This window comes from Ochotona princeps, chromosome 10, assembly GCF_030435755.1.
Source record: "Ochotona princeps isolate mOchPri1 chromosome 10, mOchPri1.hap1, whole genome shotgun sequence".
Lineage (NCBI taxonomy): Eukaryota > Metazoa > Chordata > Mammalia > Lagomorpha > Ochotonidae > Ochotona > Ochotona princeps.
The window spans coordinates 68,906,166-68,928,184 of NC_080841.1; the positions used below are offsets into that span (position 1 = coordinate 68,906,166).

General features: G+C 44.1%; 1 protein-coding gene across 4 annotated transcripts in view; it reads right to left on the bottom strand.

Moving 5' to 3' along the window:
* Positions 1-8,743: 8,743 nt before the first annotated feature.
* The window catches only part of EPC1 (enhancer of polycomb homolog 1), a 98,734-nt gene continuing 85,458 nt past the window's right edge, over positions 8,744-22,019 (bottom strand). For all 4 annotated transcript variants that reach the window (XM_058669576.1, XM_058669575.1, XM_004588450.3 and 1 more), the window contains exons 11-14: positions 14,183-14,301; positions 13,159-13,300; positions 12,678-13,041; positions 8,744-10,129 (exon numbers count right to left, since the gene is read on the bottom strand). In XM_058669576.1, the coding sequence (XP_058525559.1) occupies positions 10,057-10,129; positions 12,678-13,041; positions 13,159-13,300; positions 14,183-14,301 (698 nt within the window). In that variant the 3' untranslated portion in view covers positions 8,744-10,056. The remainder of the gene's footprint in view (positions 10,130-12,677; positions 13,042-13,158; positions 13,301-14,182; positions 14,302-22,019) is intronic.

Below are 22,019 nucleotides of genomic sequence, written 5' to 3' on the forward strand. Positions count from 1 at the left end.
AACGTTCTCAGGGCTGGACCAAAACCAGAAGCCAAGAGCTTCCTCTGGGTCTCCCACATGGGTGCAGGAGCCCAAGCACTGGGCCGTCTTCTGCTGCTTTCCCAGGCCATTAGCATGGAAGTGGATCCGAAGCAGAGCAGCCAAGACATGAATGGGTGGGTGCTCATATGGGGAGCTGGCGTCACTGGTAGAGGTTTTGCCTATCATGCCGGAGCACCAGTCCTAATCTTTTAAATCACTTTCCTGGGGACTTTTTCATTACTCTTATGACAGTAAATTTTGAATCTGTAGCCAAACAGCAGGCAGCCTGCTGCCCACAAACAAGGACTTTCATGTTGGGAAGACGTAATCCACATTTGGCCTACCTCTTATTTAGAAAGCAATTCTGAGTTTTCCACATCAGTAAACAGGGAATATCACTGTTTTCAGGGTTGATATAAGGATTCATGAGGTTACAGAAGTAGGGTTTGCTTTCTTTATGGTCATTGTTGCTGTTGTTTTAAGAAATATTTTTATTTGAGGGCCCAGCGCGGTGGCCTAGTGGCTAAAGTCCTCACCTTGAAAGCCCCGGGATCCCATATGGGTACCGGTTCTAATCCCGGCAGCTCCACTTCCCATCCAGCTCCTTGCTTGTGGCCTGGGAAGGCAGACAAGGACGGCCCAAAGCCTGGAGACCCCGCACCTGCGTGGGAGACCTGGAGGAAGCTCCTGGCTCCTGGCTTCAGATCAGTGCTGCACTGGCCATTGCGGTCACTTGGGGAGTGAAACATTGGATGGAAGATCTTCCTCTCTGCCTCGCCTCCTCTCTGTATATCTGACTTTGCAATAAAAATAAATAAATCTTTAAGAAAAAAGATGTATTGGGCCCGGCGGCGTGGCCTAGCGGCTAAAGTCCTCACCTTGAAAGCCCAGGGATCCCATATGGGCACCGGTTCTAATCCCGGAGGCTCCACTTCCCATCCAGCTCCCTGCTTGTGGCCTGGCAAAGCAGTTGAAGACAGCCCAATGCATTGGGACACTACCCGCGTGGGAGACCTGGAAGAGGTTCCAGGTTCCCGGCATCGGATCGGCACGCATCGGCCCGTTGTGGCTCACTTGGGGAGTGAATCATCGACTGCTTTCCCAGGGCATAGGAAGGGAGCTGGATGGGAAGTGGGGCTGCCAGATTAGAACTGGCACCCATATGGGATCCCGGCACGTGCAAAGTGACGACTTTAGCCACTAGGCTGTCACACTGGGCCCAGCAACTTGCTTTTTTTTAAGTTTTTTTTTTTTCATTAGAAAGGCAAATTTACAGAGAGAAGAAGAGACAGAAAGAAAGCTCTTTCATCCTTTGGTTCGCTCCCCTGTGGCTTCCATGACCTGACCAGAGCTGAGTTGATCTAGAGCCAGAAACCCCTCCTCTGGGTCTCCCACAAGGGTGTAGGATCCCAAGGCTTTGGGCCATTTTCCATTGCTCTCCCAGGTCATAAGCAGGAAACTCGACGGGAGGTGGAACAGCCAGACGTGAACTGGTCAGTGCTTGGATTACGGTCCGTCAGGCGAGCCATCACATCCCCGTCTCCGCCCTCCACCCCAGACATACCCACCTGGACCTTGCTTTTCGTCTGCACGATGGCTGATTCTGCTGCAGGTGGTTGGAGGACTACACTGAGAAGCAACATCCAGGAGGACTGATACAGGGTTAGGCCACACTGGCGGCGTCATCTCCTTATACATGGTGCCTTCTTTTTAAACGGAGTCAGCACCATGGTTTAGCAAGTTAAGAATCCAGCTGCAATGCCAGCAGGGTGCCAGTTCAAGTCCCGGCAGCTCCACTTCCCATTCAGCTCCTTGCTGATGGCCTGAGAAAGCAGCAGAAGATGGCTCAAGTTCTTGAACCCCTGCACCCACGGAGGAGACCTGAAAGAAGCTCCAGGCTCCTGGCTTCAGCCTGGCTCACCTCTGGCCATAGCAGCCATTTGGGGAGTAAACCAGTGGATGGAAGACCTCTTTCTCCGAATCTGCTTCTCTCTGTAAATCTGCCTTTCAAATAAAGATAAATATTTTTTTAAAATGAAAGTTTTCCACCTACAGGATAGCATTTCTAGGTATACATATAGAACAGCTTCCAAGTCCCTGGCCCACTTCCACCGCACAAGTAGAAGCCCAGCATGTTCTCTGACAAGTAAACCCAGCTGTCATCTAATGGTGCCCTTTCGTGGTCCACCTGGGCAGTTGCGCCGTTTCGGCCTTTGCCAAACTCTGCCACTAGGGGGCACAAGGGGCTTCCTCCTACCACTAAGCGTGCTCTCCTGATGGCCACATTTTTGCAGCAAGTAGCAGTTGGTTGCCTGTGGCCTCAGACAGCCTGCCCTTTTCGCTTCTGATTTGCGTCTCATCATCCCCCTGCACCCACACAGGTGCTTAGAAGGTCAAGGACCTCCCTATTCTTGCAATACTTTTGATTGTCTAACAACCATGTGCGTTCAAATCTAAATCTGATGTGATACGCTGGCAAATATCCAACATTTTCTCTCACCCAGTTGACCTGGTTTTAGTGCTTGACAGTTCCTACAGTAAAATACGCCCACCTGTCACGGCTTGGTTTCAGGCTCTCAAGGCCTATGGCCCTGAATGCTCTGTAGGAGGGAGGCTGCCGGAACCCACCTGGATCCAGCCAGGTGGCTGCAACCCAAGAGCATAGATCATAATCAGTCATGAGAAAACCAGGGAGTGATGGATTTTTGAGTGTCTCTCCTTAAAAAATATATATCTATGTGACGGAAAACTTAACCATCTTAATCACTTTCAAATGCAAAGTTCAGGTGTGTCAAGAATATTCACATATTTTGGATGATTCCCAAAACACCTTCTGTCTTACAAAATGCAATCTCTGGACCCAGCGTGGTGGCCTAGCAGCTAAAGTCCTTGCCTTGAAAGCCCCGGGATCCCATGTGGGCGCCAGTTCTAATCCCGGCAGCTCCACTTCCCATCCAGCTTCCTGCTTGTGGCCTGGGAAAGCAGTCGAGGACGGTTCAATGCTTTGGGACCCTGCACCTGTGTGGGAGACCCAGAAAAAGCTTCAGGCTCCTGGCTTCGGATCAGCTCAACTTCAGCCATTGCAGCCGCTTGGGGGAGTGAACCATCGGACGGAAGATCTTCCTCTCTACCCCACCTCCTCTCTGTATATCTGACTTTGCAATAAAAATAAAATAAATTCTTAATAAATAAAATGGAACCTCTGTACTTATTAAGCAATGCCCCATTTACCCTTCCCTCACCACTCTCTGTCAGCACTGCCTTCTGATCGTAGCTAAGCTAGACATCTTGTGTGGATGGAATCCTGTAAGATTTGGCTGTGACTGCTTCATTTCACTGTTTTTTAAGATAATTCATGTTGGCACCTGACATGGGATTTCTTCCTTTTTAAAGCCGTATCTACCTTTCGGTTGATGGACGTTGGGTTTGCTTTTCCTTCCTGGTAGCTGTAAACACTGTGTGGGAATCTCTCTTTGCTTCCTTTAGATACATCCAGAAGCGGAATCTCTGGATCATACAGCAAATCCATTTCTCACTAGAGCAATCAACCCCCAGTCTCCGTTTCAGCAGCGGAGCAAGAGCATCCTGGCTCCCCCACCAGCTCACCGGCACTGCTAGTCTTCGCTTTTGTTTTGGGGTGCTTTTCATGTTCATTTCCCCAATGATTAGTGCTGGTAAGGAGCGTCTTTTCATAGCATTTGCCAGACCTTCTTGAGAGAAATGCCTGTTCATGTCATTTCCCTACTTTCAATTGAGTTATTTTGTTGAGGATATGATGACGAGTTATAGGAGTTCTTTATACATCCTGGATATTAACCCCCTGTCAAATACATGGTTTTCAAATATTTCCTCGCCTTCTAAGGGTTTCTTCTCTGTTGTCTCCTTTGATGCAGAGGCATTTTAAATGCTTATTATTTTTTTGAAGATTTACTTTTGTTAGAAAGTCAGATATACAGAGAGAAGAGAAGAGACAGAGAGGAAGATCTTCCGTCTGATGATTCACTCCCTAAGCAGCTCAGTCGCTGGTGCTGAGCCAATCCGAAGCCAGGAGACCGAAACCTTTTCTAGGTCTCCCACCCAGGTGGCTTTGGGCCGTCCTCGACTGCTTTCCCAGGCCACAAGCAGGGAGCTGGATGTGAAGCAGGACTGCCGGGATTAGAACCGGTGCCCATATGGGATCCCGGCACGTGCAAGGCGAGGACTTTAGCTGCTAGGCTACTGTGCCAGGCCTGGCATTTTAAGTTTAAATTTTGATTTAAATTTCAGTTTTCTTTTGTTGCATGTGCCTTTGGTGTCACTGCCAAAAACTCATCCAATTCAAGACCCTTGCCCCCAATACTTAATTCCAAGTGCTTTATAGCTGTAGGTTTTATACTCAGATCTTTAACCCATTTTGAATAAGTTTTTGTACATGATGTTGGGGGAGAAGAAGGTACTTTCTTTCCCTCCTCCTGCTGAATGGCCTTGACATCTGTGTTAAAAATATTGAGAGGAGGTTTATTTTGGGGAACTCTCTTCTGTTCTACTGGTCCCTGATGTCTGTCTTTATGCCACACCCAGGGTTTTGATTACGGCTGCTTTGCTGGAAATTTTGACGTCACTCCTCCAACTTCGGTCTTTTCAAAATTGTCTTGGCTGTTCAGGATCTCTTGCAATTTCAGTTGAGCATGTCTGTTTCTGTGGACACTGTTTTTTGGAATCACCTTGGGTAGGACTGACATCTCCCAATGGTTAGTTATCTGATGACTCAAGGCCCCCAAGAGCCTTTCCATTTACTGGTGTCCTGTTTCTTTCAGCAGCGTTGGTAGTTCCTAGCAAGTAAATTCTTCATCCTCCTTGGTGAAGTTTATTCCTAAGGATTTTATTCTTTTTGATGCTATCGTAAATGGGATCATGCTTATAGTTTCCTTGTCAGACCATTCACTCTCGGGGTACGGAAATAGAATGTTTTTGTGCGTTGATTTGTGTCTTGCAGCTTCACGTATTCTGAGTCTCTCTCTCTGATTGATATCTCTAGGGTCTTCTAGAAATAAGATCACGTTACCTGTACAGGATGTCTTCCTCTCTGATCTGGATCCCTTTATTCTGGATGCCTCTGACCATGACTTCCGGTACTATGCTGAATGGAAGGCGTGAGGGTAACCATTTTTGTTTTGTTCCTGGTCATGAAGGAAAAGCTTCCAATGGTTCATCATTGAAGCGTATGGGGTTTTCACACAGGAATGTGTCAGAAAACTCATGAAAAATGGATTTCTTAAAGATTTATTTATTTTATTGGAAAGTCAGATATACAGAGAGAAAGAGAAACAGTGAGGAAAATCTTCCATCTGGGGCCTGGCGTGGTAGCCTAGCGGCTAAACTCTTCACCTTGAACGTGCCAGGATCCCATATGGAAGTCGTTCCTAATCCTGGTGGCCCCGCTTCCCATCCAACTTCCTGTTTGTGGCCTGGGAAAGCAATAGGACGGCACAAAGCCTTGGGACCCTGCACCCAGGTGGGAGACCTAGAAGAGATTCCAGGATCCTGGTTTCAGATTGGCGCAGCTCCGGCCATTGCAACCGCTTGAGGAGGGAATTAGCACACGGAAGATCTTCCTCTCTGACTCTTCTCCTCTCTATGTATGTGACTTTCCAATTAAAAAAAGAAAATTTTTTTCAAGTTAAGAAATTCCATGTTAAGATGACTTTAACTTAATGTTATCCTCAAATTTAAAGTGTCTGCTTAATGTAGTTACACCTCACCTGTCACTCAGTGCAGGGTCCCAAAGCTTTAGGCCATCATCGACTGCTTTCCCAGGCCACAGCAGGGAGCTGGATGGGAAATGGAGCAGCTGGGACACAAATTGGTGCCCATATGGTGCTTGAGTTGGGGGATTAGCTAGCTGAGCTAACATGTGAGGCCCAATCTTGGAAATTATTTATGAAACACATTATTGTGACAACTAGATGACAATTCTAGAAATTTCTCCCAAGAATATAAAGAAATAAGTACAAAAAGCAAACAGAGATAAATGTGGAAGATTACATTTAGAAGGTTTTGGGCCATCCTCAACTGCTTTTCCAGGCCAGAAGCAGGGAGCTGGATGGGAAGTGGGGCTGCAGGGACATGAGCTGGAACCCTATAGGATTCCCGTGTGTGCAAGGCCAAGACTTTAGCCGCTAGGCTACCACACCGGGCTGATTTCTTAACTTTTGTTTTGGGAGGTTTGGGAGAGGGATGGAGGTAAGACAGCCATCTCCCATCCACTGATTCACTCCTCCAGTGCCTGCAACAGTCCGGGTGGAGACCAACAGTTGCCATGACCAGGAATTCAATCCAGGCCTCCCAAGCGGGGAGCAGAAGCCCAACTACTGCTGCCTCCTAAGGTGCAACTTAGCAGGAAGCTGGAATTGGGAGTAGAGTCGTGATGCAAGGACAGACACCTGCTGGTTGAAACGTAGGTGCTCCAAGCTGCATGTTAACTGTGGTACCAAACACTGCCACACTACTGTTGTTATCTACCAGCTCAGTCAGAAGTTACACATTTGACAGAAGCTTGGCTATACTTGAGTCACCGGATTGGGATTTTTTTTTTAATCAGTTGAAACCCTAAGGTAGATTTTTTTAAAAAAAGATTTATTTATTTTTATTGGAAAGTCAGATATACAGAGAGGAGGAGAGACAGAGATCTCCTGTCCGATGATTCACTCCCCAAGTTAGCGCAACAGCCAGAGCTAAGCCAGGAGGAGCCAGGAACTTCCTCCAGGTCTCCCACGTGGATGCAGGGTCCCAAGACTGGGCCGTCCTCGACTTCCTTCCCAGGCCACAAGCAGGGAGTTGGATAAGAAGTGGAGCTGCTGGGATTAGAACCTCGCACGCTCAGGGAGAGGACTTTAGCCGCTAGGCCACGCCACCGGGCCCCCTATGGTAGCTTTTTACAGGTTGCTTTTTCTTTGGGGTTTTAAGATCCTGTATCTGAATGAGATTCGATTCTCCTATGTGACATTTTTCTAGATACACTGCACTGACTATAAGAACCCATAGTCCTACGCCAATTTTGTAATTTTTGTTACAGATTTATTTATTTTTGTTGGAAAGTCAGATCAGATTTATAGATAGGAGAGACAGAAAGATCTTCCATCCACTGGTTTACTCCCCTAGTGGCCACAACACCTGGAGCTGAGCTGATCCAAAGCCAGTGGCTGGGTCTCCCATGTTGATGTGCCCACTCACGGCAAATTGCCAACTAAGCATGGCTTGATATAAGGCCGTCTTTTTCATCTGCAATCCACTTACCAATTTGCCCATGCAGGCACTTAGGGCAGACTGTGCGGGACCCAAGTCTCATTTTTATGTGCTGGGTTTACTTGAGAAACTGTTAGTGTCGAGTACATTTCAACAAGCCGTTTTCCAGTTTCTAATACTAGAACTAACCAGCTGCCTTTTCTAATTCTTTCTCCTAACAGATGCAGAGTATCAGCAAAGAAAGCAGGTATCCACATTGAACATACAATAAACAGCTCAAAGGAACACTACAGCACTGTGGGAGGGAGGGACAGCTGCACTCCACAGGCTCTTCACCCTTCTTGATGCTCATGACTTCCACCTTCCCATAGCTCTATTTTCCTTTTCTGCGAACTCCAGATTCATATTCAACTATTTGATAACCCCACACCAAGACCTACTATTTCCTCCTGCTGTGTTTTCCATGTGGGACTAGTTAAAGTATTTTTCCACCTGTGCTGGGCCAGCAAGTTCCCATGGGTTCAAGCAACAGCCGACTCCACCATTTCTCACACCATCCTTCTGCGACATCGTTTCGCCTGCATTAAGGCAGTGAATATCCTGAGGGGACTCCCCTGGCTATTCTGAATTCCAAGGCCACAGTGAGTCTCACTGGATCCCATCACATCTCTCAAGTCTTTCAAGTCATCCACCAGGACGCCCACAAATCGGTACCCCTCTCCTGTTCCACCCCTGCTTCTTTCCTCCACCATTAGTTGTTCCTTTTAGCCACCCTCCCACCTCAAGCATGCACTTGGTGCTGTTTCTGCCTATAAAACTCAAGTCTGTGATCAGTGAGACTGCCTGTGAGCCATTTTTAAAATGTTTATTTGAAAGGTAGAGTGAGAGAGGAGAGAGAGAGATCTTGCAATCAATCCACTGGCTTGGTTAGTCTGCAGCCAAGACGCCCCCGGGGTCTCTCCAATGGGTGACAGGGAGCCGGGTACTTGAAGCATCACCCGCTACTTTCCCAGGTGCATCAGCAGCAGGCTGGATTAGAAGCAGAGTAGCCAGGGTCCAGTCCAGCCACTCGGACAGGGGACGCAGCAACCTGAGTTTAACCCACGGCACCCCCCACCAGCCCCACGTAAGGTTGTATCTTAAAAAATCACTTTTGAAGCTAACTGGTCTGGCACCGCAGTGCTGCTTCTTGTCTTCCCTTTCTTATTTTTTCCTTCCTCTCATCTTCACACATTTGAAAACTTAGTTCTCTCCCTAACTACATTCTAAACTCCCCAAGGGCAGGGAGTCCCCACAACCCTTTCCCCTACTGTAGGATCTGCAACAGTTCCAGACTTAGTAGTTCACACTTATCAAACTATGGCTGGAAAAAGATGAACTCAACATCACAGACCCCCTTGCATCCTCCGCCACCCCTCTGTCTCCACTCAGAAGACATGACACCTGCTATGACAGACCGGTCTTGGATTAAAGGTAAAAAGCAAAAGACCACTCGAGGTTAGTTTGTCAACATGTAATGCCCTGGGTTTATTTTGTGAGAATTCTATCACAATTTTTTCCAGGTGGGATTACAAACCTTAAGGATACCGTATGCCATTGGACTGGGCATTCAGACTGCGGTACTGACAAAGCACTAGAAGTAGTCTGGTAAGTACCGTTCTCTTCACAGAAGAGAGGTCAGATATTTCCAAAGGAAGGCACCCGATAGTTGTGGTTCTGGCCTTGCAGCCTTCTGGAGAATCTTAAAAGGAAAAAAAGCTGGCTGGCTGTTCTGAGAAACTGGAATGATGATACACGGACAGCAATTACTGCATTCTTCTCCCTTATATCCTTTTTTTTTTTTTGTAAGAACAAGTAAAGAATGAAGTCTTTTAAACAATGACAATAAAAAAGTACAATTTTTTTTTTTGTGCTAAAAAAAGGGCAAGACAACATAAACTCCAGTTGTTAGGACTCCGTTTGCATACTTGATTGAACACTTTTTGGTGTGGCAGGAAATGGGACTACTGGGCTGTGTGTAGAGCAGCAACGTAACATTAGTGCTTTAAGTACCAGAATCTGCCCACAGCCATGTGGACAGGTGGGGATGGGAAGATTCAAGAGACTTCATTTTCAGCTTGTTACTTGTCCTAACCAGAGTAGACCAGGAAGAGCCCCATGGAACAATACATTCCCCGTTTTAAAAAAACTGATGCCTTTTTTTTTTTTGTAAAATTCTGTATGTTTGTCACCATTTTTTTTTTCACATGATACACAGAGAACTCAAGGACCCAGAGGGGAACCAAGTTATGTTATACCATTTACAAAATACCAAGGAGTCCACGGCTACCTAACACATTTACTACAGCACAGGAACCAATGAAGGTACAGTGTACAAAAAACTGTAAACACGGCACAATAAATAGATAAAACAGCAGGTTCCGCACCATGCACGTAATGTGATGACACTTCATCTCTGTACAATCTCACATCTCACACTCTTTGTTGCAATTTATTTCCCTCCCGCCCCCCCACCCCCAAGTGCAAAGCATCACAAATGAACATTTCTGTATTCAAGTAACATATATACAAGGGTATTACAAATATGCAGTACTGTACAGATAATTGCTGTATTCTTAATTTACAGATGTTGATTTTTTTCCTATTAACAGTAAGAAAAGAAAAACTGAAGCATGAGAGATGAGCACTGCTGTCAAGTCCCCACAGCTGCCGCAGAAACGCATGTGCTGCATTCCATCGTCCCTTGCATTCAATGCTACCGATGCATAGCACCTAGTCAAGTCCCCGGGCCGAGTCCTGCTCCCGAGGAAGCTACGTCACCTCCATCGCTACTGTGTTGTCTGCTATGTTGTTCAGTGCTGGCTTTTCTGATTCATGATTTTCCCTGTTGAAACAAAGTTTATGTCAATTACTTATTTACAACATACACATTTGGTAAATGAAGGTAATTTTAATGAAAGGATTAAATTTATTAACATGAGATCTGATTCTTAGGCCAGTAGTGAAGGGTATAAATAAAAATAAGGATATAAATAAAAATAAAAAAAAGGGTCCATGGTTTATTGTCATGGGTATAATAGACTGGTTAATATCAACTCTAAATTCCACTTTCCATCAGCTCACTGGGAATACGGCAGCCCATCAAGGATGTGTCTGCGTCCATTTCGCCAGCTCTGGTCAACCATCCCCACAGGGCAGGTGCACATGAGGCCTTGAAAGCAGAGGTTTGACATTCGGCTTTGAAGGGGAGGAATCCTGAGCAAGTTGCTGGAGCACTGTGGCTCCAGTGGAATGTCCTCGGGGATGTCCACTGAGATCGCTGCCTGTGAATGTCCTGACCAAGGCACCAGTGACCTTGCAAACATTCCATGGTTTATGCAACTCTAGAGCAGCACAAACCATAACACAGCATCTGTTAGTGCTGGAGCCGATGGATCCAACTGACAATACTGGCAGGAAAGGACTGGTCCTGGGCAGGGGACGACTACCAGGCTGACAGGCTGAAGCCACAAACAAAAGAGTGTGCCGCAAAGCCTGCATTATCTCCAAGTTCACCCCTGGCTGGGATCTTTCCTGCACCTGAGATGCGCCACCGCCTGCCATTCCAGGGCCAAGCCCTCCTCTTCCTAAACCTCTAGAGAAACCAGTTCACTTGTTGGCCTCTCATCAACTGCACCTCCCCTTCCCCACTCTACCTGCCAGAAATGTTCTTTTCTCCCTCTTCTTTGCTGAAAAATACCCTATCCTGGGTCAAACTGGGGATTATTTTATAGAATATTTCCAGAACTCCACTAGAGTGAAAAGAATTCTTGCATCTGCAGTGTATGGAAATTACAGCTATCATGTATGTAATTAATCTGACAAGCACATGATGTTTTGATTTTCACCTGCTACCTAGAGTTAACATGAAGTTTTCATATTAACCTTTTAATAAGACGTAACACTTTTTTCATTTCCTCCCTTGTCCCTTCAACATTAGGGATTGGATTACCATGAATATTTAAACCACAGCCTGAGTAAAAATGGTAAACAACCTGCTGAAAATGAAAAAGACACATTAGCACAGCCCATAAAGGCTTCAGTGGAAGCTGAGCTAGCGCAGGTGTATGGTGCAGTGTGCATTGTGTCACCTGGATGCTGCAGGGCCTGGGTTCAAGTCCTGACTGCTCCAGAGGCACACACCCTTCCAGCCGCAGTTAACGGCTCAAGCAACCTGGGTTTCTGCCAGGACAGGGTTCTTGGCTCAGAGGTGTGGCCTCAACCACCCACACTGGTGTCAGCACATTTGGGGTGAACTAGTGGATGGTAGAAATCTTCATCTGTGTCTGCTTTACTTGAAATACACAGAGAAATACATTAAAAAAAAAAAAAAAAAAGCTGACCTGGCATGAATACTCTAACAGTGCTTATTATTTACATTCTCAAGAATAGGTTAGCATACTAACGATGTGGAGTCTATCATTTCTGTAGAAAAAGTTACTAGCAAAAGAAACACTCTAAAGAGAACTCCTTTCATTCAAAGGTGACAGAAAACGGAGAGGGCCTGGTGTGATGGCTTGGTAGCTAAACCCTCGCCTTGTATATGCCAGGATCCCATAAGGGCGCCGGTTCGTGTTCTGGCAGCTCCACTTCCCATCCAGCTCCCTGCTTGTGACCTGGGAAAGCAGTCGAGGATGACCTAAAGTCTTGGGACCCTGCATTTGCATGGGAGACCCGATCCAGATGAAGCTCCTGGTTCCTGGTCTCAGATCAGCTCTGCTCTAGCTGCTACAGACACTCAGGCAGTGAATCAGTGGATGGAGGATCTCTGTCTCTCCTCCTATGTAAATCTGCCTTTCGAATAAAAATAAATCTTAATTAAAAAAAATGGAGAGCAGTATGAGCTCCTGTCACACAAGTGAAGGACCTCCAAATTGTGCGGTCATCTCTGTGGCATTCACTTCTTCTCTATGAAGTTGTACTTAATTGTAATATTTATCTTTTTGGGTCTGGAGAAAAATTCTCTTTTCTAATTTTTAATAAACGAAAGGAAAAGAAACACAAACAGAGAACACCAGAGGATTTAAGTCAGATCTTATTTTCCATGGTTTTTTGTTTTGTTTTGTTTTTTAAAGATTTACTTAATTTATTTGAAAGGCAGAGGGAGAAACAGGGAGAGAACAAGTGTGGTGTAGCGGAAAGAGATCTTCCATCTGCAGGCTCACTTGCAAAATGCCAGCAACAGCCAAGCCAAAGCCAGGAGTCCGGAATTCCATCCAGGTCTCCCCCACTGGGACCGTTTGCTGCTGGCTTCTCACGTGCCCGAGCAGGACACTGGAATCGGATCTACAGTGGAGTAGCTGGGACAAGACGCAACTATCCTGAACGGTGGCTACACGCTGCCCACCGCACTCCTATTTTTCAAACATCCTGGGCTTAAGCTGACCGCTCACCTTGGAACTGAATCTACGGAGGATGAGGACGGAACCTTGGAGACTTGACAGTTGGCTGAGGCCGCCAGCTTTAAGGCAGATGATGGAACAGCACTTAAAGTCCTTGGTATGTGTCGTGCGTTTATAGGGGCAAGAGAGTTTACAGTGGCAACTGACGAAGGGACAGTTAATCGGATGTTGTTCCCAATCAGAACCTGAGTTGTTGCAGAATTGGCAGCCGTTACTTGATGACTCAGCGCACTGTGGGAACCTGAAGTCTGTGTACTGTTGGAAGGCTGTAACAAGGTCGAGCCTGCTGTCGACGGACTGCTCTGGACAAGTGCTGTTGGTGTAGTACTGCTGAGGTGTAAGCCCTTGTAGACTCCTGGGGGGGAAGCAGGGGGAAAGAACCGTGTAAGCCACGACTAAGCAGTTCTGCGGCCTGTGGCACAGCTGCACGCTGTGAACAGAACCGAGCCCACTCCAACGTCTCCTCCCCTACCTGAGGCTGGAAGGACGCCATTCACCCCGATGCCAAGCACCACATCATCCTTCACCTTGAACCCCATCAGCTGTTCTGATGTCACCAAAGCAGAAGCAGCAAACTGAGCACTAGCAGAATCCAAAGTCTTGGACACAAAACCCTGAAGAGAAGATGCGGGAACAGTGAGCATCCCGGAGCCTCAGAGCAGTGTGAGAGCTACACAGGTACACCAAAGTCAGCCTGAATATAAAGGAAACGGCAAACCACTAAAATCTACCGACTCCTTTTACAGTCATACATTTAAGGAACAAAGACTGATCTTTAACTCAAGGATTATTCATTTTGATCTTCATGTGACAACACAGAATATGTACAAGCTAATTACCAAACAAGCCTCTTATTTGTCTGGGGAAACAGTAAACCTCCATCACAAAATGTTGGAACACAAATGGGCAGGAGCAACACTTTTGTGCTTTGCAAATACACACAAAAGTGAACATGTAATCTTTCAAGTAACACACATACAAGCCAAATGTGAAAGGTAAGAAAATATCGCATCGTAATTTACCTTAAGAACAGGGGGTCCCTTGAAGTTTTTTTTTTAATTAAGCTTTTCCTGCAACATATTTAGAGACTCAACTTTCCAATTTTAAGTACCCAATGTGTTTAGAAAGCAAACTTTAAGATGGAAAGTGAGTCCTTTCAACTAGTAAAAGAGGCTATTTTGGTTTACTTTTAAAGAACATCTTAATGAAAATGACCAGGATAATGAACTGGATGGGAAAGTACGTCAAAGAGGTACGACAGCACATGTCAACTTGAAGATGTCTCCATCTCATTTCACTACACTTATTTTACAAGTACAGAGCAGAGGTGACAGCTTCCACACTCACCTGTAGTGTTCTTTCTAAACCCTGTATATTCCGGCGAAAGCCACTTTGCTGCTGGTTAGATGCAGGGTTCTATGATAACAGTTGGCAATTAGAGATGACCTCTGGTGGGAAACAGTGAGGGATAATCACAAGACAGACAAATCCCTCACCTGTGACGTGTTGCTGGAGGAATTACTGTTTGCTTGTTGTTGCTGAATTTGTGCAAGCTGCTGTTTCTGCATTAGTGCCAGTTGCTGTTGATGTTGCTGGTACTGTTCGGCTGTAAATGCTGAACAAAACGAGGAAATCTTTTATAAAAATGCACAAATACCATCTGCCTCTTACTGTACCAAAACAAAAGCAGCTCACAATTTAGGGGCGGGAGAAGGTGTAAAATTAAAGCCATCTGACAGAGGTTCATGATCCTGCTAATTAATGATCACTTCCCAAACAGAAATTCCGGCATTTTTGCTACACGTTTAACAAGAGCAGCTTCAATGTAAATCAGATCAAACTCTTAATCAATCATAGGAAAGAGAACTGCTCATTTCCCAGGTTTTGACGCCACTATTTTTGCAAAGCTGTGACACTTGTACTAGACAATGTAGGAGGTAATGTCAGCTTTTTAATCCACAGGCTTGGAATTCAACTTTGCGCTGAGCTTGAGAAGAAATCTAATCGCCCGTTGGTTTCCATTTTATCCATACTGCCTTCTCAATGCAATCAGGTGACCTCTAACAGTTCTGTGCATAAACACTAACTGTTCTTATTTTCTCATTTTTAATCATTTACAAAAATTTTCTCTATATGAAAGATAAGGCTGTTGGTTTATTACTTTTTTTCTTTTTCCTTTTTAAAGAACCCATCCTTTAAATTCAGCAGGAAGAAAAAGAGGCTCCAATGTTAAGTTTAATTACTTTTCCCCACCCAATTAACCCACCTGGAAAAAATCCAGTCAATAAGAACGAAGTTGTTTATGTTGATTTACTGTACAGAGTGATGTCTGAGGAAAGACACTGTGTTATGCTACTTATGTTTGTCTATGGAGAGCTCAGTTCTAAAAAAAACAAACAAAAAAATGTTCATTTATTACCCCCCAAAAAAGTGTGTGCATTTTTTAAAAAAAGGAAACTTTTTTTTTTGGCCAATTAAAAAAAAAAGGGGGAAAAAGTACATACAATCACAATACATATGGATCTGGAAGGCTTCTTTAAGAGGCCTGCGGTATTTGAGCAAGAACTATTTTAAACCAAAAAAGGTTATCATGCATCCCTGGATCCCAGGGAGTTTAGAAATCATGCAAATCTCAATTTCAAGTTTTCAAAATACTATTGCCTAATATGTTACTGTTGTTCACTGCTGTTAGTTATTAATAATATCACTTGTTAAGCTTTGTAATTCGACGAATCTTTAACTGTCCTTCAGAATAATGCTTTTTCCTGATATAACTAGCAAGTTTTAGGTTCAAATTCCATTATGGCTTGAATGGACCAAAAAAAAAAAAAAAAAAAAAAAAGAAAAGAAAATCACCAATATTTGAGGAAAAACTCCTGAGTTATTAGTGTCTGCAGATTCTTACACTTGAGTTTAACTATTCTTGGTCTTCCAGGGCAAGAAAGCAACCTCTTATTGAAAAGATTACTGTTGAGCTTCTTGTTTGTGTGTGTTGTTATCAATGTATTTCCTTGATATCTGTCCCTTGGTAAATTCCTTTCTGACATCTGTAATCCACGGACCTGAAATCTACAGTTTGAGTCATATAAGACTAATTCCTAAATATTGATATAAAAGTAACATTCTGGCCACACAGCCACTTCAATGTAGCAGAAATTACTTGTAGGAAAGCTTGGATAAAATTAATACTGCCCTGAGTGGTCCTAACTAAAACTGTATCATCGCTGTGCTATTCTCATATCTTTCATCAACGATGTTAATGACACTTTTTAACTTCCTAATTTTTAGTTTACTGCTTCACACTTGATTTTTCCAGTTGGAATGCTCAGCAAGTTTTTAAAAACAGCTCATTTTTAGATTGTTAGATCATTATGTATTGAGAAAAACAACTCAAAATTCACTGGCAAAATTTTACAATAAACTATATGCATGAAAGCTTTTTTTCTGCAGAACTTTGCTGATGTTTCTAAGTGTTTAAGAAGTTAGGATAATTAGTTGGAAGCCAATTTATAAGAAGTTCAAATGTTTTTGCCCTCTCAAAATCAACAGCTTAATCTGGGTGTCTGAGGGTTTTGTGAATTTCACCTCTTTTGAAAACTTTTAACTTCCTCCAAATACAGATTTAGGAGTAAAAATGCAACCTACATTTTCCATCACTATGTCAGCCTGCTTGGCAGATATCACAGTTAGCCTAATATTACACTTGGGCCCAGAGATGAAACAGTGAAGGATCTAGGAGAAACATGCAGAGCAACATATCAACTGGTGGGGCTGGTAATAACAAACATTGGCCCAGGAACTTTGAGACCCTTTTCTGTCTTCAGCTCAATCTTAACTAGCTGAGCATTCTTGGGGGAGTTATTTGACCTTTGTGGAGGCAAGTCATACCATCAAAAGTGCTCAAGAGATTACTGAGGTCCTTTCCAGCTAGCAGGTGCTTAGATATTCACATTTAGAAGTAAAATTCTTATCTAAAGACTCTAACGCTGGGCAAATGTGATCTGAACCGGGGCTCATACTATTTACATAAAACCCACAAAGCTCTGAGAGTTCTATCAGTGACATAAGGCACCATGGTAGAAAGTTTTCAGGTTCTATGTCTAACTCTGGGCATGGTGTGGTGGTCAGGTTTGTAATTCATACAAAGATGACCAATATGGATTAGTACTGTGGACACATGACCCATCCTGAGTCAAAACTGTTTCATGCAACCAAAACAAAGCGACCCTTATCAATTTCTTTCTACAACCTGGTAGTAGCGATTTAAAAACAAAAGCAAAAACAAAAAATAAAAAAGGTAAATCAATGAGGTTAAGAAATTGATAAGACAAAACCTATTTTTGATTTAATAATATTTATGATTAAACCTCTTATGTATCAACAATATGAACAAAGTGCTCCTTCACAGAACTAACAAGCTAGAGTCAAGGTACAGAAGCAGGGTCACATGGAGATGCCAACTGCAACCTGAAGAACATTTAACTGGGAAATGGAACGGGAACCAAGCAGGACAGGACTTGAAATACTTGAAGGATAATATGATTCTGGACAGCAGAAAGCTCCTGGTTGAAATTTAAGGGCCTGAGGTCATCCGTCTCCTGTTCGATCTCCCACAAGGGATGGAAGAAGCCCAGATCCTTCCTCAGAAGATCTCATGACATCAGAATAACAGCTGGGAGTCCTGAGCAGTCCTCAGAAACAGAAGAAACCTCCTTCGGGTCCCAAGAGGGGACCTTTCTCTGGTCCTTACTTAGTTCCAACTTTGGATCCTCACCCTCTCTTGCAATGACCATCAGGGCTGCTCTGGAGGTCCCCATCTCCCCTCCCCCTCAAAACAAATCAGATTACATAGACAGAGACCAATAAAGTAAGTTTAGAGCAGACAAGAAAAGGTTAGCTTGGACTCACATATACCTAACTAGGCAGGTCACAAAGATGAGTCACCCCTCACTGGGGAGGTGAAGACTTCTCTGCACACCCCTCCTAAAACTATTCTGCACCTCTATTGTTAACAAATGCCTTGTTAGAGTTATAAGCCTGTTTGGGCTACCCCTAAAACACGCCAAGTTCAGTTACATCATGCTTTAATACTACAAGCTGTTGTATATAAAATGAAAACAAGCCCGAGACAGCTGAAACAATTCCCTATAACCATTTTAAGGTGTATAGCAGCCAGATGTGTATAAACTAAAAATTGAATTGTCAATGAAGTAGTCACAGGTTGTGGTTAAGAGCTTGCATTGTCTAACATGTAGGTCACTCAAAACCATGGCAATTAACCCCTTAATGATGTAAATCGATGTTGACGCTATGTTGTGGCTTTTCATTGGACGGGATAATACTCTGCCAGCTCTGCTTTCAGACCAGAGACGGTCACCCCAAGAATCTGCGGGATCTATCTGGACAATGGGAGGCTGGACTCTATGCATGGCACATGCTTACAATGGAAGAATCATGACTTGATTTGAACTGTGACACTGCAATCAGGTGGAGGACTCCACCATGGGGGGATGGTAGGGGGGAAGGACTGGGGGAACCCCAGAGCCTATGAAACTATGTCATAAAATTAAATAAAAAAACAAACAAAGAAGAAATTTAAGGGGGCAGTTTTTGCCTAAGAATACAGATAAACTTTCTAACCGAGCTCACCAAATGTAGAACAGCCTCATCCAGGAATTTGGCAAATTTGTCCTCCTTAGCAACGTTCCATGGAGTGCGGACACAGCTGCAATCATCAGGACCCATGAGTCTGCTTCTCCTACGGCAGACCATGGCTGTGACACCAGCACTAGGAAGAGTTTACACTTCAGCGCTGCCTGCAAGTCACACTGCTGAAGCTGGGCAGGGCACTTGAAACTGTCACAGTGGGAGTGGGGTGGGTGAAAAAAATCAATCATCTGAAACCCAGTCAGGGAAAATGGAGTGTAGAGGATCAAAAAACAAAACATCAAACCCCAAACATCTCTTTTAAAAGACACCGAATCACAGCTTTCCTCAGGGTAGTGCACACACAGACATAGGGAGATATGGGGGCGGGGGGCGCGGAGAGGATAGCTATCTAAAGAATAAAGACAAAGCAAAATGACTTTTCTGGTAGTAAAGTTGAACACAGCTCATGAGCCCTTATAAGTAATCCAGACATCCAATTTGAAAACCCAAGTTCACTGTAACTACTCTGGCTGTGAAGGACGTGACCAAGCGGTTATATGTAGTCAAATGGCCCCTTAATGGAAGTATTCTTGCACTTACTAGTGTGTCTCACTACAGGGGCGTCCACATTGCACCAATGCTATGTGACAGGTACACCTTGGCTAGTCACACAGACTCCAGATTTGGAAACACGCCTGAGTAGAGATTAAGTTCCTGAAGATTCACAAAACCTAACAATTAAAACGTTCAGTGTTTAAAGTCTAGAGTTGCTTCTCCTCAGTTTTTAATAAGCTTCATGCTACAAACTAAACCTAACATTCTAGCCACAAATCTCCTATTCATGTGTGAAAATCAACCACGTCTTTGATAGTGCAGGTATGTGAGCTTCGAACAATGATCTATAATGTATATAAAAAAACTTCACTGGGAATCAGTCATTCAATCCCAAACATACCATTGTAATTTAAAACTGCTTTGTGGTTTTCGGTCTTTCTGTATTATACAAGGACAAGCATTCCATTTTCAAAGCTGCTTTTGTAGATTAGAAAAACAAAGCAGGGGTGGGAGTTTGGCGGTTAACACACCACTTGGGAGCCCTGTTGGCAGGAACTGAGTGGCTGCGTTCTGCAGCTGGCTAAAGTCACTGGGCTGTTTTGGGTTCCTGGCTTTGGTCTGGCTCATCCTGGCTACTGCAGGCAATTGGGGAATGATTCAGCGGAAAAGAGTGCTCTCAGTTTCCGTCTATGCCTTTCTTTGAAAAAAAAAAAAAAAATAGAAAAACTGTACTTGGAAACTATCTCTATGCTGTTAACATTTATTTAAAATAATTTACCCTAAGCAACAAAAGTCTAGTCCTAGAAATTCTAAACGCACCTCTATAGAACCTCCCATTTCTGCTGAACCGTCCGCAGAGGGCCAAGGGCCAAGGACCCAGCACTTGTCTACTCAGGCTCCCACTCTGGTTCCACAATTCTGCAAAAGGAAGGAACTGGGAAGTAAAAGAAAGGGGTTCTGAGCACTACAAAGGCTGTCAAAGTGCACAGGGTAGAGCTCATGCATTCTGGCAAAATGGGCTTCCTACATCTCCACTCAGTTTGTGACAAAATGAGAGTGAATAAGCCCTTCAAGATGAGGGAAGTTAGCACAGAGGGCATCACTGCACACAGAGACTTAGTAATGTTTACCACAATAACTGAATCATGAAACAGGGCTAATAACTCACACTGCTGGTTTCAGCAGCAGCAAAGCCCATCAGCCGACTCCCACAGGATGGCTCAGTTACTGAAGTCGAACTTAAGTCTCAAGATTTCTGTGAGGAGTGTCTTTGCTCAACACAGCCAGTTTCCTCTGGTGTCAAACTAAATCGCAGTCTCTCTGCAGTAAGTACCAGTTGAAGTTGCTAGGTTTACGTCTGGGGGCAAACAATTTGCCTTTAAAATCACAATTATGCTACATGACCTGTTTTTATCCATGAAGGAAGTGAGAAGTTACAATGCAGGCACTGTGAGAAAAACAAGCAACTTGCTCCTTGGGGAAGGTTTTTCACTTGGCACTACTGTATTTAGCATCCTGCATAAAAGTTTGACTACTGAGTATTCCTTGTCCCTCCAGGGACCTAAAGTTAAGTTCACTTAACTTTATTCCCATGATGGGACTGCACTGTAGTATAGAACAAAAAGGGACAAGCTCTGGGTTGCTAGGATGCTCACAAATATGAAAGTATAAACAGTATTATCCTATAATACTCCAGAGCTATCTATTCTCTAGATACATGGCAATCAATACACCAGGAAAAAAAAGAATAAATCAATCTTAAAATAAATAGTTGTGTTGGGGCCCAGCACAGTAGCCTAGTGGCTGAAGTCCTTGCCTTGCACATGCTGGGAACCCATATGAGTGCTGACTCTAATCCCAGTGACCCTGCTTCCCATCCAGCTCCCTGTTTGGGGCCTGGGAAAGCAGTCGAGGATGGCCCTGGGAACCTGCATCTGCGTGGGAGATCTGGAAGAGGCTCCTGGCTCTGGATTGGCTCAGCTCTGGCCATTGTGGACACTTGGGGAGTAAATCATGTAGTAGGTTAATTCTCCACCTGTGGTGTTAGTTTCCCATATGGCCACCAGTTCAAATCCTGGCTGTGCTACTTCCAATATAGCTCCCTGCTAATGCACCTGAGCAAGCCGCGAAAAGATGGACAGCCCAGTGTCTTTGGGCACCTGCACCCACGTGAGACCCAGGGGGAGCTCCAAGCTCTTGGCATTGGACTGGCTAACCCCAGCTGCTGCAGCCATTTGAGGAGTTAAGCAACAGATGGAAGATTTTTATTTCCGGCCCATAAGCCTGCCTTTCAAGTAAAAATAAATAATCCTTTAAAAAATATGTTATATTTTATAAGCAGGGAGAAGGGAATGATTAAAAGAGAATTTATAAGGTTACCAAAGATTTCTTTTTGCAGCTAAATTTATGGTATGTTCACCTTTTAAAATTCTCTGGCAAACACAAATCAAAGAAACGTTACAACTGATACTGACCTTCTAACATAAAACAGCAAGCTTACTGACATAGTAACAATGAGCCTTACAAGACTGCTGGGAATGAAACATGTCTATTTTCTTTTTTTTTTTTATAAAGATTTATTTTATTTTTATTACAAAGTCAGATATACTGAGAGGAGGAGAGACAGAGAGGAAGTGGAGCTGCCGGGATTAGAACCAGCAGCCATATGGGATCAAGGCAAGGACCCTAGCCACTAGGCCACGCTGCCAAGCCCGAACATGTCTATTTTCTGACAAGTCTCCATGAATTTTATAAAGCTTCAAAAGCATTAATTATTGGCAAAACTGTGATAAGTTTATACTTGTAAACGCCCCACTCACAGCATATGCACATCTTCCTGCAAATGGAAGTTCTCCATTTTGATTTTTAAGACAATAAACCAGAACATAATTGTCTTTTGATGATGAAATTACCAAAAATTAATGAGATTATAAATAATCTGTTAGACCTCAGGCTAAACTTCATCTTCTGGTTGATTTGCAATGTGATTATCTTTCTCATAAAATGAAACTCTGGCACTTCATAAACGTGCCTTTCGGAACTCCCAAGCTTACTACTGTCTGGGACACCTTCTGGAGGTCTTCAAGCAGGATCCATTCTCCTACACATGTGCCAGGTGCACCTTCAGCC